Source organism: Euwallacea fornicatus, chromosome 9 (genome assembly GCF_040115645.1).
Source record: "Euwallacea fornicatus isolate EFF26 chromosome 9, ASM4011564v1, whole genome shotgun sequence".
Taxonomy (NCBI): Eukaryota; Metazoa; Arthropoda; class Insecta; order Coleoptera; family Curculionidae; genus Euwallacea; species Euwallacea fornicatus.
Window position 1 is genome coordinate 5,302,869 of NC_089549.1, and position 26,723 is coordinate 5,329,591.

At 35.1% G+C, this 26,723-nt stretch overlaps 5 protein-coding genes and 2 long non-coding RNA genes across 11 annotated transcripts; 3 read left to right on the forward strand and 4 right to left on the reverse strand.

Moving 5' to 3' along the window:
• Window positions 1-8: 8 nt before the first annotated feature.
• RpS16 (ribosomal protein S16) lies at window positions 9-1,091 on the forward strand. The gene is made up of 5 exons (XM_066285951.1): window positions 9-112; window positions 197-241; window positions 338-469; window positions 654-768; window positions 823-1,091. The coding sequence occupies exons 1-5, from the start codon at window positions 80-82 to the stop codon at window positions 966-968; spliced, it is 471 nt and encodes a 156-aa protein (XP_066142048.1). The 5' UTR covers window positions 9-79; the 3' UTR covers window positions 969-1,091.
• Window positions 1,092-1,120: 29 nt separating this feature from the next.
• On the reverse strand, window positions 1,121-13,408 carry insc (inscuteable). Of its 4 annotated transcripts, none has more exons than XM_066285906.1 (8): window positions 13,273-13,408; window positions 3,986-4,223; window positions 3,364-3,931; window positions 2,809-3,042; window positions 2,178-2,751; window positions 1,826-2,119; window positions 1,552-1,776; window positions 1,121-1,501 (listed from the first exon to the last, which is right to left on the reverse strand). In XM_066285906.1, the coding sequence occupies exons 2-8, from the start codon at window positions 4,209-4,211 to the stop codon at window positions 1,370-1,372; spliced, it is 2,253 nt and encodes a 750-aa protein (XP_066142003.1). In that variant the 5' UTR covers window positions 4,212-4,223; window positions 13,273-13,408; the 3' UTR covers window positions 1,121-1,369. The 4 variants fall into 4 exon arrangements, with proteins under 4 accessions (XP_066142003.1, XP_066142000.1, XP_066142001.1 ...); XM_066285903.1 differs by having other exon boundaries at window positions 3,346-3,931; XM_066285904.1 differs by lacking the exon at window positions 13,273-13,408 and adding an exon at window positions 5,749-5,936 and having other exon boundaries at window positions 3,346-3,931.
• A 30-nt stretch (window positions 13,409-13,438) lies between these two features.
• Window positions 13,439-14,165, forward strand: LOC136341219 (uncharacterized). The gene is made up of 2 exons (XR_010732458.1): window positions 13,439-13,632; window positions 13,732-14,165. It is a non-coding gene; the product is annotated as an uncharacterized lncRNA (long non-coding RNA).
• Window positions 14,166-14,628: 463 nt separating this feature from the next.
• Window positions 14,629-23,051, reverse strand: LOC136341199 (myosin light chain kinase, smooth muscle-like). 2 transcript variants are annotated; one of them, XM_066285907.1, is made up of 8 exons: window positions 22,852-23,050; window positions 20,930-20,974; window positions 17,863-17,953; window positions 17,605-17,808; window positions 17,412-17,553; window positions 17,164-17,363; window positions 16,775-16,927; window positions 14,629-15,867 (listed from the first exon to the last, which is right to left on the reverse strand). In XM_066285907.1, exons 2-8 carry the CDS (start codon window positions 20,961-20,963, stop codon window positions 14,961-14,963), a joined length of 1,731 nt encoding a protein of 576 aa, XP_066142004.1. In that variant the 5' UTR covers window positions 20,964-20,974; window positions 22,852-23,050; the 3' UTR covers window positions 14,629-14,960. The 2 variants fall into 2 exon arrangements, with proteins under 2 accessions (XP_066142004.1, XP_066142005.1); XM_066285908.1 differs by lacking the exon at window positions 20,930-20,974 and having other exon boundaries at window positions 22,852-23,051.
• Window positions 19,040-20,923, reverse strand: LOC136341221 (uncharacterized). The gene is made up of 2 exons (XR_010732460.1): window positions 20,682-20,923; window positions 19,040-19,368 (listed from the first exon to the last, which is right to left on the reverse strand). It is a non-coding gene; the product is annotated as an uncharacterized lncRNA (long non-coding RNA).
• A 3-nt stretch (window positions 23,052-23,054) lies between the features above and the next one.
• Window positions 23,055-25,975, forward strand: MRG15 (MORF-related gene 15). Its single transcript, XM_066285935.1, has 7 exons — window positions 23,055-23,186; window positions 24,049-24,129; window positions 24,232-24,349; window positions 24,462-24,748; window positions 25,120-25,368; window positions 25,428-25,575; window positions 25,628-25,975. Exons 2-7 carry the CDS (start codon window positions 24,102-24,104, stop codon window positions 25,791-25,793), a joined length of 996 nt encoding a protein of 331 aa, XP_066142032.1. The 5' UTR covers window positions 23,055-23,186; window positions 24,049-24,101; the 3' UTR covers window positions 25,794-25,975.
• mRpL33 (mitochondrial ribosomal protein L33) lies at window positions 25,968-26,665 on the reverse strand. Its single transcript, XM_066285954.1, has 3 exons — window positions 26,472-26,665; window positions 26,316-26,419; window positions 25,968-26,079 (listed from the first exon to the last, which is right to left on the reverse strand). Exons 1-3 carry the CDS (start codon window positions 26,510-26,512, stop codon window positions 26,030-26,032), a joined length of 195 nt encoding a protein of 64 aa, XP_066142051.1. The 5' UTR covers window positions 26,513-26,665; the 3' UTR covers window positions 25,968-26,029.
• Window positions 26,666-26,723: the final 58 nt, after the last annotated feature.

The following is a 26,723-nucleotide window of genomic DNA, read 5'->3' on the forward strand; positions in this document are numbered from 1 at the left end:
AACAACCTTTCTTCAATGCCATCCATGTCTAATTCAAATGTCACTTGTTTGATCGCCATTTGATGTCTTGTTCTTTTCGATGAAAAATTCTGAGAAAATGTCTACCCCAAAGGTAAATTTCTTCAATTTTGTTAATAAAAAAACATTTAAATTACATTTTTCATTCTTATTAACAATTAGCAACCCTTATTTACAGCCTAAAAGAGAGCCCATCCACGCAGTCCAAGTTTTTGGCCGAAAAGTGAGTTAGAACAAGTTAACCTCCAAATAAAGTCGATGTGGACATGTGGTTTGCTTTTAGAGGGCTAGCATTTATTTATTTTCTTCTAATTTGCAGAAATCTGCCACTGCTGTCGCCTACTGTAAAAGGGGGAAGGGAGTATTAAGGGTAAATGGTCGTCCTTTGAGCCAGGTGGAGCCTAAGATGCTCCAAGACAAGCTACAGGAGCCGATCTTGTTGCTTGGAAAGGTAACTCTTCATTATATCTTTGTTTGAAGTCGGGTTTAAATTAGAAAATCTTCAGTGATGATTGTTTTTATCCCGAATATGATTATTTCAATGAAATAACTATTAAATCTGAGTCAGTAATCATGGCCAAATTGCCAGAATTTTAACTTGTATTGTGACTTTATACTTAGTTTTAACCTTCCAGGACAAATTTTCTGCTGTGGATATGAGAGTAAGAGTAAATGGTGGTGGTCATGTGTCTCAAATATATGCCATACGACAGGCTATTTCCAAAGCATTGGTAGCCTATTACCAAAAATGTGAGTTTTTTTGTTTTATTTTCTCAATTTGTTTGCTCAATATTTATTATGCAGATGTGGATGAAGCTTCCAAAAAGGAGCTGAAAGACATCCTAATTCAGTATGACCGTACCTTGTTGGTTGCCGATCCTCGACGCTGTGAGCCCAAGAAATTTGGTGGACCAGGTGCGCGTGCTCGCTTCCAAAAATCATACCGTTAATGGTATTGCTTTTCTGATTGTAGCAGTCTCCTAAAGAAGCTATTTCTTTGGGAGACTGCTATGAATTGCTTGTCATGTTGTTTGGAAGCTTATATTAAATAAACATGAGTCTTTATAAGTAAATTTGGAGTTTGAATGAGACAAACAAAATCTGTAAGTTTACTTTTATAGGTTTTATAATAAAGTATCTAAAAACAAAACAATGACAACAAACACAAGTAAATAAAGTAATAAAAGAAATAATATGGGCATTGGAATGCTAAAAAAACTGATTTAACTCAGTTTCTTGCTGTATAAATGATGATTTAAACTACATATATTCATATTATAACAATAACTTAAACACATGAGTATTCACTAAGGATAAGAAAGGTAACAAAATGTAATATAGCACAATGTTCTTACACATAGCTCTCGTTTTGCGTGGAGTACGCCAGAAACGAATCCAGGAGCTTGGGCTCCACCAATTCTTGGCAGTCCTGAACATCCAAAACATCTTTTCCACAGGCTTCCACTATTTTCCTTAAAGTAGCCTGTAAAATACGTGCTACAGATCTGTATTAAAACTGGCTTTTGTCCTCACCAAAGCTGCAACCAAAACAGCGTCGCTACTGAACCTCTTGTGCTTTTCTCTACAAAGCTCCACCAGTCTCCTCAAGCCTCCACAATCCACTACTTGCCTGGAAGCCTCTGTTACAGAACAAAGTCGAGATAGAGCAATTACACTCTTTTGCAGTAATCTGCGTTCCGCATCTTCGTGCTGTAGCCGTTTGGGGGAACGAAGGAAGTGAATCAGAGCATTTGGAGCCTAGAAACACATCATTAAAACTTTTAAGGGAGAAAATTCAGAATCTTACTTCGCACAAAATTAATTGCTTCCTTGCAATATCCAATACAGCCATGTTTGCCATCAAAGTTGCTACTTGTTCCAATAAGTAAACACTTACAAAGGGGCCTCTGGATTTAATTGAAGCCAGGAGAATAGGGGCTGATCCAGATTCCACTAAAAGTTTTATGCATTTGTTGTCTAAAGAGCTTAAATTGGCAAGAGCAGCTGCGCACAGCAGAAGGTTCTGGCAGCATTTGGTAGATGCAGAGAATTTGGTTAGTGAGGATATCAGACGTTTTGAGTACTCTTGGAGGCTGTTAATCTAAAAATGAAATTAATACTACATTTTTACTGTTTTATGGAAGTATTGAGCGCTTTACTGAATGATTATCGTCGATCCAAGGAGCAGTTACTTGGGCCAAGAGACCTACAGCCTCACTTCTTTCAGGTTCTGGCTTGGATTCCTCTTCAAGGGTATCGGAGATAATTTGAATTCCCGAGAATTTTTCAAAGCTCCTTATAGCCGACGCGTTGGTGCACATAGTACTCAAAGCTCTCAAGATTAAAGTTCTCAGGGAAGATCCCTCACACCGCTCACAAAGTATCAACAAAATTGGAATGATCTCAGCCTTGACAAAGTAGGCAATCAAATCCACATTTCTCAAAGAAACAGAAGTGATCCCCGTGAGCGTAGCTCTGAGATCCAAATCTGATATTGGATCTTCGAGTTTGCCCACAAGCTTCTTAATTTCATCAACAAGAACTTGATTTTGAAGTACCTGCCATTCATTAAAAAGCTCTGTTAAAGGATTGCGAGCCTCTGCTGCTTTAGCATCTTTGATTCGGTCGTAGAGTTTCAAAGATTTCGAATTTACTTCTGAACAATGAATTCTCAGGAAGTCCATTATACTGCCCGCCAGGCTTTGGATCAGAAATTGTCTTTGGTTTGTTTCACTATAAGAAAAACAAACATTAAATTTGAATTTGTGGTTTATTATAAAAATAATTTACCTATTTAAATGTTTATAGTCCATTTCAATACATCTGCAGTGGGACAAAAGTCCTCGCAATATGGTGGTAGAACATGCTGCCAAATGGCTGACTTTCTGAGCCAACTCAGCAGCGATGGACTTGCACTGAAGAGTGGTGGTACATTCCTGCTCCAAAGATTCTCTAGCCTCTTCTAACCAACGAAGAACAGCGCTATTATTTATATTAGTACCGTCAGTGGGAATTGGAGGCACTCTAAAATCATCATGTTGATAAGCGTTCATAAGGTAAAAATTACATTTGCCAGTTGTCAAGAATTTAAGAAAATGTTCTTGACAAGTGGCGAATAAAACTTTCTTTCATGTGTAATTTTGTTCTCATGTTTTGCAGCTTTATAAACACGAAATATAGCCCTATATAAACAGATCTTAAGGCAAAGAGCCCAGTCACCCAGAAGGTGTTTAACAATTCTTGATAAAAACTGTTACAATTGCAGTTTCTGATTTATCCAATACATTGCTTTAAATTTTATAGTGATTTAAGGTCTTTTTAGCTAACCTTGGAATTTCTCGATACCTGTGCTGTAGCCTCCCTCTATTTCTCCTCCTGTGCCTCATTTCCAAATCCAAGCATTTAGGAGTGGAAGTATGCTCCCCATCCAAATCTTCAAATATATGCTCCAACTCACTTTCACTAGACGAATTTAACTCATGTTTTGAAGCAATCGAGGTCTGAAGAACGTCCGGCGCTGATAAACCTAATCGGGGCGCCGCCCTAGGGCTATTTTTAGTCAATGGCAGAGATTTGGTTCCCGATATCTCACTGCTTGTGCTGTAATCGTGACTGTTTTCTTCGTCTTCTTCGTTTGGTTCTTCGGTTGTCTTGAGTGTGAGCTTTGAATACTGATTAGGGGCGCATTCTTTGGTGTATTTGCTTGTAAAGAGATTCCTGCTCACTTTCGGCGAATGCTTCACGTATCTCTGCCTTTTGGCAGGCTCAGTGAGACTTTCGAACTTTTTGAGGAAGTGCGGAGAGCCTCTCCTCTCAGTTTTTACCAACCTCTGCTCAATATTTTGCTTCACTGGAGTTGATTTTTCCTTGTAATTGCAGGACAAATTCTCGTTTGTGAATGCATTTGAAGTATCTGTAAAAATCCTCGTTGAAACTCTATTAACCTCCTCACTCTCGCTGAATTTACCTTTATAAATATTTTTGGCAATTTGAGTCCTGCTGGTTGGTGCAATGCCCTTTGGTGTGTCGTGATTGTTGTTCACCTCAGGAAGGTTATCCTTTTTGGAATTCCGGGGGCTTCCTTCCGTATCGGAAAACCCAGAATCCTGGCTCCCAGGGCTAGAAGACACCTCCCTAAACTCCAAAGTTTCACTACCCCACCACACCTTACTAGGACTGCGTTTGAAACTCATTTTTAGAGCTTCCTGCAATTGGAGAAAATCAGGTTAATGCATTAGAAGTTCAATGCGGGGTTTTAGGGGGCATTTAAAAATATACAAAACTAGCAGCAACACATACAGCGGCTCGGAATCCACCTTAAGCCTTAATTAAATTTTTCTAACAAGTCTCATTTATCGTTGGAAATATTTACTAAACATATGTGACTTGTTTTACTTATTCTGCACAATGTTTACACTAGACCTCCTATGTGGCAATTATGGGTGAGTAACCTGGTGTTGATACTATGTTTGTTTTGGGCGATAAAGAGTTAAGTAACAGGTGATTAAAATTTCGAAAATATTGCATTTTTCGTATCAGTGAGACATTCTAAACAGAGTGAAAAGATGTACAATTTGATGGCCTCTCGATTAATTCAAAATCCACGTCAGCACCTCTTACCGTTTTCAAGATTTTGCCATTTTTGTGAAAGTAAGGGAGGGTGGGGCACATTCGAGCATATCCTATTTAATAGCAAATAAAATGGATGCAGCTTGTAGATATATGCCCAAGGATCATCATATTAAATATCTTATGATGCCATAATAGATAATTCGCTTTTATAAATCTTATAGAGCATGATAATTGGCCAGAGCTGCGTCATCAGTGCCGTAGTTCCGACAAACTTATGAGGTAGCACATGGTTTTTATGGAACAGAAATTCTGTATTTACCTCATAAAAGTCTCAGAAATGGATATAATAACATGTCGAGTGTCACATTTAAAAGATTCAGTTTCATATTCTCGCGTGAAAATTGCTTATACACGGTGTAGCATATATTCGTAGAGATATTTCAGGGGGCGATAGTACTCTTCAAAATAATTTTAAAAATGCTAATAAAAGTACGCGTGAAAAAATTTCACTTTTTTCCATATTTCACATTTTTCTCAGTTATGCCTTGAATTAAATTTTTTGCATATATTTTCTTTAAGAGTTTCTGCAACAAAATGTTTGATTCGTCGATAGACATATATGTACATCGTGCTATGTTTTTTTTTCATGTACTGAGTCATGTACTATTTCATGCTTTATATTTTTTTGGAACTCCCTATATATCGAAAATGGTGCCTTTTTGGCCATGGGCCTATTAGCACTTTTTAATTATTTTGCAGAGTACTATCGCCCTCTGAAATATCTCTATGATAATGTGTTACACTCTCTATAGCGCGTCAGTAGTTTTAAGGCAATATAGGGGTTTAAAGTGGCAATTTCATGCACGACACGTTTACATAGAAATCGATAGATTCAAGCACATTTAATGCAGTTGATATGGCGAAATAGAAATGGCATGAGCATTAAGATTAGTCAAACAATGCTCCTGTTGTTATGATTCATTAGGACAATACAACAAACAACTTCTCCGGCAGTGAGTAATTAACCGCAAAAATTGTTTAATTATAATTGTTATTGTTAGTGAAGTGTTTACAACGTTTATGGCAGATCTTGTGATTCATGCCCAGAACATCGCGTTTTTTACGGTCTGATACCACTAATTTGTTACTGATACATACCCTCTATACTTCAATGGGTCGTTAAATTCCTTATTGAACTGAGTTATAGATAAATTAAAATACATTGGCCCGAATATTATTTAGTATTCCCGTACATTTCACTATTTAATTTAACTGCCGTGGTTTATGGTTGTATATGAATTTCAGGCAATACCACGATGGTATCTGCGGTGCTGGTACAACCCATATTCACCGGTGTTAATTTAGCTACTGGCGATCATTAGTGGCGTGGGCAACACTTAAAATTGTTTAAAGATGTTTTGTAGTTATATTTCCGAGCTCCGAGTTAATGGAGCTTCCGTGGCTATTGCTAAAACGCTCCATTATGAATGGAGACGTTCCAAAGAGTGGTCAAACTGAACAAGGTTTAACTTAATGGTAAGCGCAATTTGATGGATGATTTTAACACCGTTCTATGCGGTTTAACAACGTTCATTTGTTTTTTTTGTCATTAATAATTCTAAACTGCTCGCCAAATTAACGGCACAACGCTAATTTTTATTCTAATTTTAAGCCGTGAAGAGGTAGTCAAACGAGGTTTGCACTGAATTGAAGCGGCTAATTTGGAAAAAGTTATTTTCCGCACATTTTCTCATTTGAGTAACGTTGTGGGGGCATATGATGTTCTGCATGCAGGGCCGGCCTTGGCGAGTTTGGCACCCTGGACGAAATCTTTAATTCACGTCTCCTTATCGGCAAGAAAATCCATCGCTCTTCCTGAGGAGCCGCGCTGGGCCGTCGCCCAACCTTGCTCCCCATAAGGCCGGTTCTGCCTGCATGTTTTTCATAGTTTATGGTTATTAAAAGCTATTTATACAAAGCTCCCTGTGAGAGTTGGCCGAATTAATTGAAATTTGCACTCTACATGACTTTTGATAAATCTTCGACGCATGAACGCGAAGCGATTCATGGATACTTCGCGCCGATTTTATTACTTCAGAGCAAAATCGTCGTTTTCCACATTTTTAGTTCATTTTGTGATAGGTTGGTCAAAACAATCTAACAAAGTACAAAGAGATATACCGGGTGTAACATATCATCATGGAGATATTTAAGGGAACTGGAACGGATAATACTCTGCAAAATAATAAAAAAATGTTAATACAATCATGGTCAAAAACGCACCATTTTCGACACACAAGGAGACAAAGTTTCATACTTTTCTTTATTCTTTAAATTTTTCGCATTTATGCTTTGAGTTAATTTTTTTTAATTTCGTACACCTACTATTTTCTTTAAGACCCTCTAAATCAAAATACCAAAATCGTCATTAATTATATGCAGGGTAATAATGTTTTATTGGATCAATGTGTCAATGTTATATATATATATATATATATATATATATATACAGGGTTATTCACGCTATATTATATATATATATGATTGGGATATAAAATATGATCTATTGTAACACTGCACTGTAAATTACACTTGCATAACTTAAATACTTCTTAAATGTTTAAAACGTGAAAATTACGTCAAATTTTGATAAAATTCAAATTATTTAAAAAACCTTAAGTTTTAGGTACAGTAAACCTTATTAAAACAGACGCTTATTTTGATCGGAGAATCCAAAAATGCAATAATATACAGGGGGTTTCATTTAAAAAAACACAACTTTGATACTTTTAGGGCTTTAAGGACACCCTGTATAATATGAAAATAATTTTAAAAAGTAGCCATAATAGATCCCCATATAGCCCAAAAGTGAAACCTTTTGAAAGCCTCGTATTTTAGCCACAATATTCCGCGCCGTATAGCGTGAATAACCCTGTATATACAGGGTGTCCAAGCGAACATTGAATATAGGAGATTAACATGGGAAATTGGTTTTTATTTTTTTGCGCCTGTACGGATTATCCAATTGAAAAATTTTTATATGGAGGTCATAGTATGCAAGACCGGCTATCTTTCAGTATTTTTTTCAGTCTTCTAGTTACAGCCGTTTTGGCTCAAAACGCCTCCAAAATTCAAAAATTTGAATGTCCCGCGTAACCGTTCGGCGCCATGATTGGTCAGAATTAATGTCAAAACACAATGTCGCCAACAACGTAAGCGTAAACACCCCATTTCAAATTAATTTTCCCTTTTTGCTGATTTCTAACTTATTTAAGAATTAATTCAGGGAAAAATCAATGGAAAACCTGAGGATAATTATTATGTGGTCTGCTTTGATGTCCCTACGGTAAATACGCAAGTTTTGTTTTGAATTAAATTTAAAATTGCCCGCGAAGATTCTGTCTAGTAAGTGAGATAAAAGGTTAGGTTATTTCTTTGTGTTATCATTATGGGGTAATAAGAAACTTGCGTATTTACCGTAGGGACATCAAAGCAGACCACATAATAATTATCCTCAGGTTTTCCATTGATTTTTCCCTGAATTAATTCTTAAATAAGTTAGAAATCAGCAAAAAGGGAAAATTAATTTGAAATGGGGTGTTTACGCTTACGTTGTTGGCGACATTGTGTTTTGACATTAATTCTGACCAATCATGGCGCCGAACGGTTACGCGGGACATTCAAATTTTTGAATTTTGGAGGCGTTTTGAGCCAAAACAGCTGTAACTAGAAGACTGAAAAAAATACTGAAAGATAGCCGGTCTTGCATACTATGACCTCCATATAAAAATTTTTCAATTGGATAATCCGTACAGGCGCAAAAAAATAAAAACCAATTTCCCGTGTTAATCTCCTATATTCAATGTTCGCTTGGACACCCTGTATATACTGTATATATATATATTTTTTGGAACAGCCTGTATGAACTCTGGTACAAATTTTTTATTTCTTCTTTGATTTTTTAGCTTTTTTTATCTCTTCCAGTATTTTCATATCTCCCACCGTTTTCGCAAAAATATTTATCAATGTAAATTAAGAACGTAAAACTTACAGTAAGCGGTGAACTGTACGCGTAAGTTGATGATCACACCAATTGCTATATTTGATCGTACATCTCACTGCTTATAGATTAACACATGAAGGTATCTAAAGCCTGCCTCTGATATTTTGGCTCTTTCTTACTTAAGTTTTGTTAACGATCACCTTTTATAATTTGCTATGCAAGTGTAAAACTCCGAAAAGAGGACAAAAAGTGCGTTAGATTCCTAGGTAAAAGTGCATGAACCTGATGAATCAACGAAAATGCATCAAATTTTTATATTTTGACGATATGAAGTTATAAATATTGACTTGCTTTTGGTTAACGGTAAAATCATACAAACGCGTGCTCCACGGAGTTTACAAAGGGGGAGATAATGATCATAATCATAAAGCACAAACTTTGTCGTTACAAACTCTAAACGAACCATATCGTTTTGAGTCCCTCGTAGAGCTTCTAAAGAACGTTCGTTATTTCGTGTCGTCTTACAGGAAATCGTTAATAATATAGCAGAAACCTTATCTTGCCTTATTTCGCTACAGTGCTGGTTAAGTATGGGGTTTATCCCGTATTGCCAAGGTCTTATTTTCGTCTCAAGTGTTTTCTTTTATTCTAACAATTATTCTATTAAGCTTTGACAAAACCTGTAGGTTTAGAAGAATTTAATTGTTTATTAATTAGACTTTCACGTCTACCAAATATTTAGTTAATAGATGAATTAGAACGTTAAAACTCATATTAATTAGAACGTAATAATTAAAACTGTAATTAAAATATATTCCAGGAGACGCACGCATTAATTTGAATTAATCCCCGCCTTTTTTTAAATACCTTCAAGCACCGCTCAAATCTTCTGAACACTTATGTATGTCTATCATTCTTTATCATATAGACAAGAAATAGAATGGCTATATTCTCTTCGCTGGTCTGCCTCGCCAATAAAATATGCGATTTTATTTGTCAATTGTCATTTCTTTGTTATCCTGTTAAGGGTAAAATGACCGGTATGTTTTAAAAGTAGTGTTATTTCGGGAAGAAACCCGGAAAATTTCTGCTTTAATACATATTTCCGCATTTTAAATGCGTGTTTATCAAAATCCAGGTCACTATTCATTAGCAAATTATTGAAGAAGTATCCATTTGGAGGTTTATAATCCAGAAAAGTTGTTTTAAAGTTGACCCCTAGAAACATTCACGGGATCGCCCATGTAAGTGCTACTTTAATCTCAATCAACTTCAGATAAAACGCCTAACTTTTTTGGTCGGTAATGCGGATTAATAAGTAAAGAAATTCTATATTGGTACTTAATTTTTACGGATTTACATTATCGCGTATTAGCAACTTAAAATAAGTCGCCTGCCTGCTTCAGGATAGTAACAACTTCATGCATTTTAGTACTGAAAACTCATTTAATCGTTAATTAAAGTCATCACGTTTCATTGAGAATTAGATAAGTCCTATTCATGTGGAACAAATAGTGTTTACCTGAATGCATGTAAAAGTAGATAAAAGTTGAAAGATTTAGGCTGCAAATGTGATCTAAAGTCACTATACCATGACATTCCTTTAAGCTCTTTTATTTGATTGTTGACTGTAAATTACGTTTGAGATTATCTAAGATATTAAATAGGTACTTGAAAAGGTATTATGACAACTGATAGGGCGCACCTAACTAGGCAGGTATAGGTACCCATGATTACCATTTTTTGAATTGGTTGTTCTATGCATACCTACTTAATGATTCAATTATGGGACATCCATTCTCAGTACCATTAGCCAAACTATTTCATTTTGTAGATGTAAAATAGCCTGTCTTATGCACAGAATTTTTAGCTCACTTTTATATGATTTTATTTATTAAAAGTGTGGATTTCATGAACTATTTAATGTCGATTATCTGCGTTTTATGTGAGCTTTAGGTATTCCTTATCTTTTTTATTCTGGTTTTTAAGCAAAAATGGGTAAAAATTGGTTAAAATGAGACCAAGGAAAGCCCAATTATATAAATTCTTTAAAAAGCAATTTCTTGTTCAATTATTATAGTATTGACTAAGCTTGATAAGGGTACATGGTTTTAGGATATATAAATAATTAAAACTTATATATTACTCATGAACAACCTTATCAATAATCTTCACAAAAACTTTTTAATACTTAAAAAAATTATAAATATAAATACATATAATGTTATCGATTACTTTTAATCATTAGACCCAGCAGGTATCTAATAATAATAATATAATATTTTATGGTCTGGGAAAATTTGCTGCTACTTATGTACTTTTAAGCATCTTGTTAAAGCAACAGACTTCCCATTATGGCCACTTTTATTATAAGGAAATGCTGATTCAATGGGAACATCAAGCTTGCAAATTGCATTAACGGAGATCTTCATACTCAAGATAAAGTGGCTTGTTTTGATGGCTCGCATCTTATCATGTTACATGTTTTTTCCCATGATTTGGTACTCTTCCTGTTTCTTCTATCACTAATACCATTCTTTCTCAATTTGATGACACAGACTTTCTGACGAATAACAATGACTACCACCTGGCATTGGTAATGACTTACTTGCTGGGAATTTCGATTAAAAGCAAAAGCGCCGTGAATAAGCTTAAAACCAGTTTCAAAGACTAACCATGCAAATATGTTGATAATAGTAGTACTACTACAGTACTCATTCAGACATTGTTTAGTCATAATTTTTCTACTATTTTATTGTAGGAAGTGATGCAATTACGGCTGATCATAATAAGATTATTTGTAATTATTTCTAGAAATCTTTTTATGATTTGCTTTTCAGTAAAGTTTCAGTTTAATGGGCAAATAATACGCTTGGCTTTGTAATATTTTGCCTCTTCAATGGTGTTTATGTACAGATGGACGTTGGTTCTGGTTTATGGTTGTTAAGGATTTACCGACCACCAGGTGTGCACGTGCTTGGCACACGTCCCTACAATCGACTATTCTACCAACCCTAACGGATCTCCAGTGGCGTGGGTGGCTACCGAAATTAATATTTTTGGATTACCCCACTATGGGAACGAAAGGCTATTTGCACGCCAATGGGGGACACCCCTATTTTCACCCATATGCACCCGTATTTGCTGAAGCAGAATGAGTGAATCGCAGCTGTTAAAGATGTCCCATATGCATTTCGGTTCTACCGAATTGTTTTGTTACAATGTGGTTGCAAAATATGGGAATTTTATGGGTTTGTTTTATAAATATTCTGATACCGAAAGCTAGAATTTTTTCAAATTTTATCCTCAGATTCAATTATTCTTAAGAAAAATATTTTCAATTTAATGACCTATATCAGTCTCTATCGCTTTTCAAGCTATTAATGTGTACAGGGAAACTAAATTAAGAAAAGTGTCCTTAGTAAAATAGAATTTAAAAACTCGATTCCATGGAGCAGGAAAACTGCCAATTAACAGTTTCAGTGGCGGAGCAAATTATTTTTGTTAAAGCCAATTGACATAAAAATATGTTATTTTCTAGACTCCGCATTTTTCTGAACCCCAAAACATTCGAAAATTTGTTATTAACAATAAGGATAGCACTGGATTTGTTGAGTATGAATAGAGCGACTATTGCAGCTCTAGATGTACATGCTCAAAAAAGGTCTCATACCGGAGATGCAAATTACTTTTATTAAAAGTTTCAGCTTAGAATGTTTTCTAATTTTTGTGAATTCAAAGAATTCTGTATATTTTGATTGAAAAAACTGACGCCAATGGATTCTATGAGTCCAAAAAAGCTTCTACAGCAGCCCTTTACATACAACAAAAAGGCTCAGTTGAAGGTTTTAGTGGAAGCGAAAATATTTGTTTTTTATTAGCGGAAAGGTAGAAAATTTCTGTTGTTTTGTTTTTAAAAAAATCTGTAAATTTTCTCACATGTGACTAGTGGCTGAAAAAACTACTTTCCTAAGATCAAAATCCTGTACAGTATTCATCTCTTTAGATCATATTTCTCTCCACTTAAATAAGTGTTATGAAAATAGCCTTTCTTGATGTATTTTAAGATGCTATTTGAGATTTAAAAACCATTCAAGCGGCCTTATTTTGATATCACACTTTAAATGCAAATCAAGTGCTGTAACCTTTCAAGTAGATTTTCCTGTTCAAGCCAAATGGTTTTCATAATAAACCTTTTGTAGTGTTTCATTTTTGGTCTTATAAAACACGTTAAAATGAATTTGTCTTCAATTAGATCTGGTGAGTTAAGACTATTCATTCAATGGGCACTATTCTGATTCTTTTTTTTGCTTTTAGATACAGTCGTAATATGAAATTCGTCATATTTCACCGCATTTTTAACATCCAGACATCTTAAAACCATACTTAATTTGACGATTGCTCAACTGAGCTTAAAGGTTGCATGATGAAGAGTATAATTAGTGTCAGTAATTATCATTAACAACACTCTTATCGTACAATTGACCATTACTCGTTTTTACACTGAAAACACTTATATTTAACCAACTGTGTGTACGGTGGGAACTTTCGGGTCTGTTTTGTACTAAAAACCCTGTGTCAGAGAAGTAGTTTTTATATAAAAGTGGAATTGACAACATTGTCTACTCAAAATGGTGGATGCGCATATTAAAAATTTTAGCGTAATAATCTTGACTCACCTTCGATTTTATAGTCCTTATAGTCACACAAATCACACTGGCATATGCAAAAAAAAATTATAACTAAGAACTAAAATAATATCAAATAATCACACTTCTAAAAAAATATTCGATTATTCCACCAGAGTAATGATTAAAGCAGCTCATCAACGACTCCGGTATAGAACCGAGGTACAATTCCCACCCATCCATCCCATAATGCTGTGGTAGGGGGGCCCATTGATATGAAGAAGCCGCGTTCATTGGCTGTGATTTTGAGCATTCAAGACTGAAACGGTCGCGGTATTGTTTTCAACCCCTGTTGAAATTCTCATAGTTAGGGGTGATAAAGGTGAACCGTTAGTTTCTTATTTGTTGAGTGTAAGTAAAAGAAGATCAAAATTTAGGTTTCTGCTAAAGTTACCTCGATGTTGTCAATTTTGCCTTTAAGACTTGTGGTTTTAAATAAATTTTTTACAGCGGAGAGTATGCGATGACTCACTCTGATCTATACAAGGTGATTTCTTAAGGTACAACGCAGATTTAAGGGCATATTTCGTGAATCGGTATAAGAAGAAAAGGTTATATAAATACAAGAGTAGAGTCTGGATCTGCCTGCAAAAAAAATTCCTGGATGAGCTCTGATATAGCATATTATTATTAAATGGCGAAAATTCTAATTAAGTCATTTTTTCAAATAATTAGAATAATTTTTTTCTAGTTTTGTCCGAAGGAATGTCTTTTTAAATTTACGGCATATATTTAGGAACCACCCCGTATATCCAGAATAAATAAACACTGTGTTCTTAATAACTGTCAAGTTTATTTTAGAAAAATATATATACGTGAGAACTAACAGACTATAAGTTATATTAATATAGAGTGGCTGTCTTATTATACGTTTATGCAGAAAACTCACTTTGTATACTTACCAAATGTCTCTAAAGTTAGTAACAAACAAAGGAAATACTGTGACTAGAATGAGTTACTTATATTATCAGTTATAGAACTAATATTAGGAAAGAAGTACAAATATTGTACAACAGCCCTCTCAAAGCTTCATGTAAAGCCATAAGAATTTTTGGAGGTATATTATGTAACTCAAATATTTACTACACAATACCCATATGAATCATTTCTGCATCGATTTTGGCTCCCATGCGTTTCAACGCGATGATGGTGTTAACAGCCTTGATCCATCGCCTCTTGATGACGTATCTCTTAAGTTTTGAGGTACTGAGGGCCAAATCTGAAAACACTGCTGAGGGCTTCAACCAAGGGTGCGCCAAGGCTTCCTTTGAGGTCATGCGAGTGCTGGAAAATTCGGAAAAATTGAAAGAATTTGAAATCATTGACGAATGAGAAATGAAACGAAACTAAAGGGTTTTTTTGAGAGTTTATTGGTTTAAACACACTACTGTGATTGAAAAATGCGTATGGTCCCTCTTATTGTTGGTCTATAGGTATACGAGGACAAAGTAAGTAACAAAAATAAATTAGTACCTATTATAATAGAGAACTTTACATACGACACAAGAAAGACAATAACTAGACTCATCAAGTTTTAGAGCATAATCGCGATTGACAACCTACAACACACCCGGTTGACATTCTGTTTAGCCGATAAGCAAAACTGATTCTGACTTGTGAGCAATCACGTGCTGATAGTATCAGCGTCATGAAAAGTTCCGGGCCTTTCAGCAACATCGCTAAGATTTGTTGAAGTGAAAAGGGGTGATTTTTTTGTTTGCAGCCCTGCTTTGAAAGAAATTATTCAATGAACTAATAGTTCTCTGCCCCAAAGAATCATCTTCAGTCCACTCAGAAACAGACCCGTGTCTCGTGGAGGGTCTGCTAAAATTCCTAGTTTTAGTCTCGTCCCAGTTCTGCAAGAGCTGTAACAAAAGATCTTTGGTTCCATTGGCCTCCGAGGACTTCCGTCGATCACAGTATTGCAAGAATTCATCATCACTTTTTTTGTAAATGCTCCGACAGCTCATAGGCACATCTCTGCTAGTGTTAATGTTGACCTTATTCTTTGAGCTCCTGCGCCAAGGTATACTGCAAGCAGGGTTTTGAGGGTGATCTATGGGCAAAGGTTCAGTCTTAGAATGTGTCTCTGATTCACTGGTGGTAAACCCTGTATCGATATTTGAGAGTCTGAAGAGCTTATCTGAAAGTTGCCTGATCTCCTGAGCTAAATTTATACGTTCAGTAATGTCCTGGTTCTTGACGAAACACGACGAGTCAGAGGACCTTCGTAAGTGATCCGAGGGCACCAACAAATTCTTTGGGGGCATGAATAATTGATTATTGCTGCTGTCAATGTTGTTGTTACTAGAAAAAACACTGTCGGCCTCAGGGCTTGAAGCCAAGCTTTCACAAGGCGAAGGTGACTCGCACACCAAAGAACCGGAGCTCGATGAGCTGAAGCTCAAATCGAAACTATGGGGGGTGACTTCGAAGACATAAGGCGAGTTTGGGTGTTCGTTCCACCTCTCCACGAACTGTCGCAAATTGTCCTTGGTCACATCCATGGAATTTAGCCTCTGGACAGGTTGGCGCAACTTTTTCAGCCACTCGTGCTGCAAGCACTCCTCAGCGGTCATTCTTTGGCTGGCGAAAGACAAAGACCCATTGTTAGTCTTGTTAAAATGGGCAATACATGCGCGAAAGCAACCCAAATTAGCACATGTCATTGGGGATTCTATAAAACAGGGAGGTGATCTTTGGAAAGCACTCAATTTGACCTGGAGATTTTTTAGAGGCAAAAAAAAAATTTTTTTTTAAGGATAAAATTCTGAGTATCTGTAAATTTTCTTGACAATGGTGAAGGGAATTTTGTCTTGGTGTATGCGGCATAAATAAACGTGTTTCATTTTTCGCTATCATCTACAACGAGTAAAAGTGAGATGGACTGACACTCGGAACTTCTGTTCAAATTTAAATTATTTTTTGAAATTATTTAAAGTTACAGCAGCTTAGTTGTTCCCAACTACTTCTCAGCGCATTGTTGTCTTGTGTTTCATATGCTTTCAACCAATTGGTAACTGCCATCCACGAGCCTACCATTCGAACTTACATATGTTTGGTAGTATACCATTTAAAGGCGTGCTTGTTTGCAATTAATCAAAGAAAGGGTCTGGGATTTTACTTTACTAATCCTTTTAGAGCCACTAAGCCAATGGAAAAGCAATTTTGAAGTGTCCATAGATATTATTCTCTTGGTAAACTTGTCGGAACTAAAAGCTATTGTCCCTTACAAATACATGTGACTCGAATCTAATCTGCTTAGTTAGATTTGAGCCATTGCAGAGAATGGCTTCTTTAAATCCAGATTAAATGGGCATGTTACGAACTAGTACTTTCGAGGGATGTCTATATAAAATATGTTAGTCTGTGTATATTCATGAAATGCACTAATTTGGGTCTTTGTCTTGCATTTTTACGATGATTCATAAGTCGAATGATAAAGTGTAATATGTAATGAGATTCACTTAAATCCCATGTATGATGATCTTACCTCATGTCTTTAATTAAAAGTCTCCTAATAAAGTGTTTGGCGTTCTCCGAAATATTCTGGAAGGCTTCATCGTCGAAGTCGTACTTTGATATGGTGACATTGGCCATGGTTTCCACGTCCGTGCTGCCCATAAAAGGAGACAATCCAGACAACCTAATCGTGAATAATTGATTGAATGTGACTTAATTTGGACTTAAAAACGATTGATATTCTCGGTCAGCTCATCATCAGATCAAATATTGTATTGTATTTTTTGAACGTACGCGCTAATGCGGATAAACAATACAAAATGAATATTACAAAGTTTAACCTAATTGGAAATCGTGACATGAATGACAATGATACTGACACGTTGGTCAATATATGAATCGTCATTTAAATTAACTTACAAAACATAGCAAATCACCCCTATTGACCACATATCAGTGCCAAATCCAATGGCGTCGAAGTTTACAACTTCAGGGGCGACAAATTCTGGGGTTCCAAATAAGACTTGGAGTTTCTTGTCTGGATCGAACTTCCTAGCAAGACCAAAATCTATTATTTTTATCCGGTTTCCGGTTTTGGTCAGACAGAGGATGTTTTCAGGCTAAAATCCCCAGGTTTAGTCGAATTCGATCAAAATTATTATTTATACCTTCATATCCAGGTGCAATATCCTTTGCTTATGGATGAAGTCTATGCCTTCGCATATTTGCCTCATGAAGACCGTGCAGGCTTTCTCTGTGAGGATAAAGTCGTCGTCTATGACTCTTTCAAATAATTCTCCTCCTTGAATGCTATGTAGACAGATAGATTTTTTCGCGGATATGATCCTGATTTGTACTCACAGTTCCAATATAACACACATGACTTTTCCATTTTCAAAGGCGTCGTATATTTGAATCAGTCTGGGATGTTGCAGCATTCTCATTATGTCTATTTCTCTTTCCACATTGCGTCTGTCCTCCTTTTTTGGACATGAAACATATTTCGCTGCCAAAGCGAGACCTGAAGATTTTTCCGTGCATTTGTAGACGATTCCGAATTTTCCCCTGGAAAAAATTTAATTGGAGTTATGGAAATATTCGTTACTATTGAAGCTTTACCTTCCGATTTCTTCCTCTAACGCGTATTCTTCTTTGGGATCTATTTCTCTTCGGATTTGTACGTCTCTGTACGGGAAACTAAGTTCGATTTCTAGAAATAGAAATTGTGTTAAACAAATAGATAAACAACACATAAAGAATTTGGCTGCAGTATCAATTTTCTCAGTGCCAAAACTCTTATTTTTCAACGAACATCGTAAATAACAACTCATAATAAATAAAAAGATCTGGCAAATATGTGAGTTGAACAGACGAGGTGTATGTCTTCTCCTAAGGAAGGGTGGAGGGTGTGGATCATTTGTGCTTTGGCCTACTTACAAGAGCTTTGTCCAGAAAGAATTTTAGTCCGAAAAACAGAGTCGCAAAAAAAATAAACAGTCTATTTTTATCATCACTGAGTTTCAAGCCAAACAAAAGATTGTTTACGGAGTAACTAATGACGTAAAAATTGAAAAATTCATTCGCGTCACTTGTGACCGCCTGATTGAAAAATAAAGTCCAGTGATTGCAGATTTTTATTAATGAACTTCGGATCTGCGTGGGTGAATACGATTTATTTACATGAGGAGGGAGTCTGTGTTGAAATTTTGATGTGTCATTTCGTACTTACTACACAGGGTCTTCCATAAACATACCGACAAACTTTCAGGGGACGTAGAGCTCATAAAAACAAATATTTAGAATGAATAAAGTAACGTTCAAAATCGCTTCGTTTCCAAATTTCAAGATATTTAATTTTTCATTATTTTTATTATTTCTTTTTCAATATTTCAAAAACGGTTTAGGATACGGATATAAAATTCGGAACTCTCTATGGCGCGATATATGTTCACGTTCCGGGATAGGCCTAATATTTACATTCACACAAGTAGCGTATGTACGGCCATTCAATGGGATGTTTTTGATAAAGTTCACAATATTCCATTAATTCTTAATAAAAAAGGCTGCTTAGGGTTTTGTTGCTTAAGTAACCGTAGAGATAAAAAAAAACTGTTTCTCATTCATGTGCCTACCAAAAAACCGGTATAGGTTTCCAAGTGCGATTTTTTTTTTAATTATTTAGGAGAAATTTATTTTATTTTATTTCAGCAGAGATGGAGGACATCAGAACAAACATTTTTTGTCTAATAAATTATACGCAAATTAAAGATTTTGACTAGAAGAAATAAAAGACTCATTTAATAACAAAACGTACTATAATCTAAAGTTTTATTTAAATGTACATAAATTAATGTAAAATAGATAGGAAACATGTGATTAATTTTTTATAACAAATTTTCAAAATTTCGGCTATTTCCTTCAATGCAAGCGTTACACCATCGATTTATGGATTCACGCACCCTATGGAAGATTCCAGGAATAGTTTCTATGTATGCAAACGTTGACATTACTGTTGCAAGAAGTTTTCCTCGATCACGAATTGGTCTGTATGTATTTTAAAAACGAAGCGATTTCGGTCCTAACTTTATTCATTTTAAATACTTATTTTTATGAGCTGTGCATCCCCTAAAAGTTTGTCGAGATGTTTATAAAACACCCCGTATAGATAATTAAATTGCGAACTATCTAAGTATACTTATACAGGGTGGTTCAATTGCTATAGTCCACTATTGCTGTATGCTAAACCGTTAGAATCGGAGAGTCGATTAAATGAGACTAAAGTTGCTACATATTGTGTAGACCTAATACTTAACATAGTCAATAAGGAGTAGTAAAGAATTGTAAGTTTTTGATGTTTTTCTTTATTCCTACCTTTCAAATTTAAGTTTGACGTATTATTTTTTTGAATAATATAATGTGCTCGAACTAACGTAAGTAAAAACGAAAAAGAGAAATGTTGTGCTTATTCGGATTAAAATTTTCATTAAACAATCTGTTTTTTTTTTTTTTTCAAACGAAACGTGAGAACATGTAATCGTGTGACACGTCATTAAATTGGGGAGAAGAGGTATTTCCAAAATGCGGTTAAAAATATTCAAGTTCGCATTAAAAAACAATTAACGACAGAGCCAGTATCTCAGAAATTACACATTGAAAATGAAAACAGATTTATTAATGTGAGTGTGTACGCCTCACCTTTTTTTCTAGAGGAAAATCCGTTTTGACGAATTTTGATTTTTCCTCAATAATTCGCAAACCAAATGACATTTGGCAACGTTTCCGAATAGTAATTAAGGGTTTGGAAGATAACAATAGTGAATCATGGCAATGGAATTAGTTAGTAAAGCAATTAAGTCATCAGCAAAAAATTTTTTTTTATTTTTTCGCGAACTAATTTTTCTATTAAGAGAGTTCTCTTAATCATTAATTTCCTTCATGTGTAATATTTTCTAGGTAGTTTTTACCACATAAACACGGGTTCTAGATACACGTAATCCTCACTCACTCACACTTAACCCAGAAACCTGTGTAGTACAGACAATTTAAATGCAGAAGCCAAAACATTGTGCAATTTCGGATTCCCGGGCATTTTTGGCCCCTCGCCCAACTATTCCGGCCAAATTAATTATTTCAATTGCCTTTAGACTTAATTGGGATTTTTTTCGCTTGGTTTGGAGGAATTTATTATTTGCTCTCTCGTGTTTCCTTGAGCGTCTAAGGAATGCAAGGGTGAACGGAGATATTTTCGTGTTACGACGTGGAGATTCTCGAAATAAATTCGAGTGTCGAGAAGTTTTTATCACAATCATTGATATGCTCTGTACTTATCGAGAGTAGAAAAAGTTAAGTAATTATTTTGTTTACAGCAGTGAAGTCGCATTCAGATTTATCCCAATCAAAAGCACATTCTCCCTTATTAGTATTCATTGCGTTCGTACCCATCTATGATGAACGGCTGCTGAGGTCGTATTAATTAATGTTGCCAGTAATTAATTCACCCGAAAATCGCCTGTAAACAGTAAATCTATCAACAAGCAACACGTTATCATAGCTCAGCAAATATTAATGGCACATTGGTTTGATATTTTGGCTATTAATAAGTGGCTCGCAGATACACAATTTTAGTGATTGCAATACACATATTATATCAGATTTGTAATAGTAAGGAATTACTGCTAAGACTTACCTCCCACAGGATCGTTTTCATCCACTTTAATCATCTCGAGAGAGTCTGCAAAAGAAAGCATTATTGCAAAGCTTTTTCCTACCTCATTGCTATTCGCAGATGTAATAAAATGAATGCACTGTTAGAATCTAAAATCGTTTTGTACGTAAATAAGATAAACAGGGATATGCTGAATTCCAAATTTCCATCGCCCCTAATGGTCTGATGTCATATCTGATATCTGAAAACTAGTTAAAAGCTTTTTCTCATGTTATCTACATATATACAGTCGAGTCAAACTGTTATTTTTTTATTTTGGAGAAATACCACCTTTGAAGAAATTCAATGCATAAAATAATTGTTAGTTTTATTGCAATAACGTGGCCTACATGCCAACGTTTGATTACATAATACATTATGTCTTTCTGTAGCCAGTAGGTGCTGTCTCGAAAAAGTTACTATGACTAGCTTAGTATTCAAACGAATACTCGACTAGTCATATCTCTGTCTCACTATCAATTAAATAAGAATGTCAATACTCTAATATGTCCACGAAAGCCACCATTAGTCTCTGGACAGTACATTTGATTTTCAACGTGGTTTGAAAATAACAACAATTAGGAATGACTTGGTGGTGCAAACCTTTGGCAGTATTTCACCGAAAATGGTTCTACTATTTCAACGGAACCGTTATGACGTCATTGTGTCGGTAGAAATGCGTCATAACCGACGCAATCGCCGCATAAGATGTCATGGTGACGTCACATTTGAAGAAACAACGAATAAAAACGTGGAAAACAATACTACATCCCCTTTTTCTTTATTATTAGATAGTGTTATAAGTTTCAGGAAAAAAAATACAGAATTCCCAAGTTTAAGGTCGTTTCTAGTGTTTTAAGTGTTGAGTTATTAAATTCTGGAATGCTGACGATTTGGTGCCACGTCCACCAAGGTGACTGCTTCAGAATTGATCCATTTTCGTCTGACCTGAAAGCATTTAGGAAAAGCGAACGTATACCGCACTATACAAGGCGACCCAAACGAAGTCGGTTAAAATTTATTGATAGTCCCGTTTTGAATAAATATAAATTGTTTTGCAATAAACGAAAGAGAAACGCACTCTTTATTATAAACCGAATCCGTGAGATGAGTTTAAGCACAAAAAACTGAACATTTGGCAGATAATTTGTTATGAATTGTCACTTTTGCTGATTCTAATATTAACTTTTATGAGTGAAACGTGCACTTTTGTTTATGCTTTAATAATGTTATCGAACCAACTGGTTCCAGGGATAAAGCGTATTGATATCCAACATTGTAGCATATTAAATACATAGCCGTTTTAGGGGACTGCAACGAATTTGAATGAAAAATGTCCTTAACGTCATGTAATAATAAATAACATTGTTATACGCGAAAATGCATAAGTGTAAATTTAGACATCCTGTATGATCATCAGACCTTTGTATCCTCATATAAGATCAATCGGGAGGTAATAAATATTATTTGTATGCAAAAAACGCACCATATACGTACTAAAGCTATGCAAATAAATTCGGTGCGATTCATACGTTTCAGATTCATCATCAGGATATATTTATTTTCTAATAAGTTTCAGACATATAAATACACTTAAACTTTGATTCACATGTATACACAAAGCGTCCTGTTTATATCAAGACTTATTACGAAACTTTTGGCTCCGTCCGCCACGATTTATTCAAAAAAAAAGAAAAAGATGCATCTTTTAACTAAATCTGTCTAGGTCCGGGCATTTGGCGCGATTTTTCCAGAAGACCTGAATTATTATTTTTAGCTGCTGTAATTCGACTTTGCAATAAGGGCCAAACAGAATAATGATCCAGGGATCCCTGCGTTTTTCTTATTTATATTTATAAAACTTTTGAAAAAAATTCTAATAAAAAATAAGAATGGTGTTTTACCTTTGTAATTTGATAACTGAAATTCCGTTTGCTTAGAAATAAGCTCTGATTCCTCGAGAGATCCTCGAGAACTCACAACATTTCGATCCCTGGAAAAGAAAGTACCGCGCCCACAAACGATCTATCCCGCCCGCGAACCGTTTTCTCCCACTGGAACTGGAAGCGAATTTAATCGAAGTGTGTAGTAACTATAAAGTGTGTATGTTTTGCTCGCGACGCCCCGTTAATGTTATTTCGGCGTCTGACGTCCAAAATTAGACGCCAGCGACCATATTGTAATAAGCTCGGGTGGACGATCGTTTTATACTGTGCTTTTTTAGTTCATGCATGATTCAGTAAGTAAGCTTATTCAGGGAAGGTACTGCGATGACGAAAAATTGATTTAAAATCCTTAATTATTTAAGATAAACGATTTTTTAAAAACAATCTTAAGAGAATGAAAAATTGAGAAATAATTATACTTTTCTAAAAATTCGAACTGGTACCCGTTATAAGCGTTTTTTTGGGCCACTCTATATTGGGTGTCTCAGATTTTTATTTGAGTTATAGCAAAATTTTACAGTCATAAAATGTCAATATTGGAATTTCGATTTGCTTTGAAAAATTGAAATAGAAATGTAAAAATAATTTTCCCATAACCAAAATCGTTTGAAAGATGCAAAAGGTTATTATTTGGACAACAGTTGAAACGCTATTAGAATTTAAAAAACAAACCCAAAAATGAGAAAAGGAGCCCTTGGGTTTCGTTTAAAATAAAAAAATGGAATTATCATCTCCTTTCTTAAGCCACTCCGTATGATTAAGGTCCCGTCCACCCATACCCTTGCTTTGATCTCATACCTTTGGTATTTAAAGCGTTTTCCATCTCTACGAGGCCTCCAGTAATTACTGTCATATAAAATCTGGCACACCCTGTATAGTAAGCTCGCAGCGGCACTATTGTCGGAGAACTTGGTGTAGGGTTTGGCTTTGCAGCTGTCTTTATTTGATGTTTTTGACAGTCGCTTGTCAATTTGACTTCTGAATGAACTTCTAAACAAACAAAATTTATTTAAATTTTCATTTGTAAATTTATTATTTAATTTAGTTGTTAAATAGTAAATAAGAGGATTATTCGAACTGAATTTCCAACTTGTTTGCGTTGTCAGTATCCGTCTCCAAAGTTTGTCTCAATAATTGAGGAGTGAACTTTTTCAGAAAAGGTTTTTCTAGGAGGTAAAAATTGCGTTTTTGCTCCTACAGACTGTAGGATGCCTCCCAAGTTTAAGTTCCATGAAGGTATGTAAAGATACTTCTACCTATTTCCTTAAGAGGGCTAAACTGTCTCTGCATAATTGCTACTCCCTTCAGCCCCAAAATAGTGCTCTATTGATGTTGCAGGTGAAAAAGTTCTATGTTTTCATGGACCTCTAATCTATGAAGCTAAATGCCTTAAGTGCACTCTTACAAAGGAAAAACAGGTTAAATATTTCATTCATTATGCGGGTTGGAATAAGAAGTAAGTATGGCACTTTTTTATGGCTAAATATACTGGAAAATGTAACAAGATATTTTTAACAAAAGTAAAGCAAAAACATGGTTTATAAAGATTTGTTATACTTATCTCATAGCTGGGATGAATGGGTCCCTGAAAGCAGAGTATTAAAGTATAATGAGGCGAATGTAGCCCGTCAAAAAGAGGTACAAAAAAACCATTCTGCACAAAGCAAACAAAAGAGGACCACCAAAAAGGCAGCCACCACCACTAAAACTGAGTCAGTAAAAGATTCTGATTCAAGAGCCAGTACTCCTATATCAGATATTGCAAAAGGAGGAAAAGGAATTAAAAGGGAAAAAGAAACTGCTGCCCTTTCCAGTGGGCAAGAGTCCAGTTCTGACGCCCCACGTAAAAAACGAGGTAATTAAAGTTTTGCTTTTATGATCACTATCACACACAATCAAACTATTAGTAATCAGATACTTTAATAGTCATATTTTTGTATCATATAAAATGGCCGTTTCATAGTGTTTGTCATGGATACTTAAATAATTTACTCAAAATACTATTTAATAGGTAATCATCAGTAAAAATAGTGAATAAATAAAATTAGTAAGCAAGAAATATGTGTCAAAATACAAGGTATCAAAAGGCCTCTGTTCAGAGCTGTTTACAGTCTCTTTCTCTTTATTTTGATAAGGGTTCTTAGCTTAGTTATGTTTTTCAACACAAATCAGTTATAATTGGAGAAGTCTTTGTCTAAAAGTATAGGACTTGAGGGTTTATTTCAGCCAAACTTGACCCATCTATAGAGTCTGAGGAGCAGTTTCAGAGCAAAGTTGAAATTCGAATAAAATTGCCAGATGAGCTTAAACCCTGGTTGGTTGATGACTGGGATCTGATTAATCGGCAGAGAAAGTTGGTGAATCTCCCTGCAAAAATCACTGTGGATCAGATCTTAGATAATTATTTAAACTACAAAAAGTCGATTAAGTCCAATAATAGTAGCAAGGAGAGTGCTAGCATGGAAACTGTCAGAGGTACACTTATTGATGACTGTCTTGATGCTGAAAAGTAAATTAAAACAAAATTGAAACAGGTATAAAAGAGTATTTTAACGTCACTTTGGGCACACAATTGCTGTACAAATTTGAACGTCCCCAGTACGCAGAAATATTGCAGGAACATAATGGTAAAACAATGTCGGAAATCTATGGTGCCATCCACCTGTTGAGGCTCTTTGTGCGGTAATTATTTGAAACACAAACAATTTCTATTTTATTAATTATTATTATACAGGTTAGGATCAATGCTAGCCTACACTCCATTGGACGAACGCAGCGTGCAAATCCTGCTGCAGAATATCCAGGATTTCCTTAAATATTTGATAAAAAATACGGCTCAGCTGTTTAGTCTTCAAGACTATTGCAACGTTACGCCCGAGTATCATAGGAAGGTCCTATGATACATAGAAAATGATGATAATAGTAGTGACATCTCAAAGGGTAGTTGGACCAGTCATAGTGGATGATCAACCCTAAAATAAGATCTAAATTTTGTTTACTTGGGTTTTTTAAATAATCCTTTTGAAAGGACAGATGCATATGCTGGTCTTGTGGATATAATAAAAATGACTAAATTATGTTATTACAGAGAATTTATTTACAATCCTAACTACAACTGACAGACTTTTATGCTAATTTACATGCTGCGAATTTTCTTTTTTTCCTTGTAGACGCTCTCTTTCTGTACTGAAAATTAAACAGTACAAATACTAGGTTTTCGCGGAGTATGGAATTGATTATTGAATTAGATATTTATTGAAAACAATAAATTTGGTTTTGATTCAACACATTTTTGGCTAAAGTTCACATAGTTAATAAAGTTTATATGTATGTGTGGACTATGAATACTGCTCTAAATAGGGCAATTGGTAATTATTAAAAAATACAAATAAATAAGTTTAGAATCTATTGGGTACACTTACTGTAGGGATCAAATCGAATGAGTTCCAGCTTATCTGCCAGCCTTGGTCTAATGATGTTGAAAGTATGACCACTTACAAGGCTTTCCATTTGGACCATTATGTCCCTGCAAATGCAGAAAATTGAATTATGTCTCTTGCTTGGCTGTTTACTCTTACTTAGCTTTAACTTTCTTGAATAAAATTCTCGTTATGAACATTGTGTATTAACTAAAATTATCAATATTGTATTGATAATGTTTTATATTAATGTCTAATAAATAGTTATTTAATTTGAAGAAAATTGGATTGTTGTCTTTTGGACAGTAACCTAATTAAAAAACATAATTTAAATTTGACTCATGCTTATGAAAAAATTGTAGAATTAAATTAAATACACCGAATTGCCTTTTATTTCGCTTAGGTACAAGT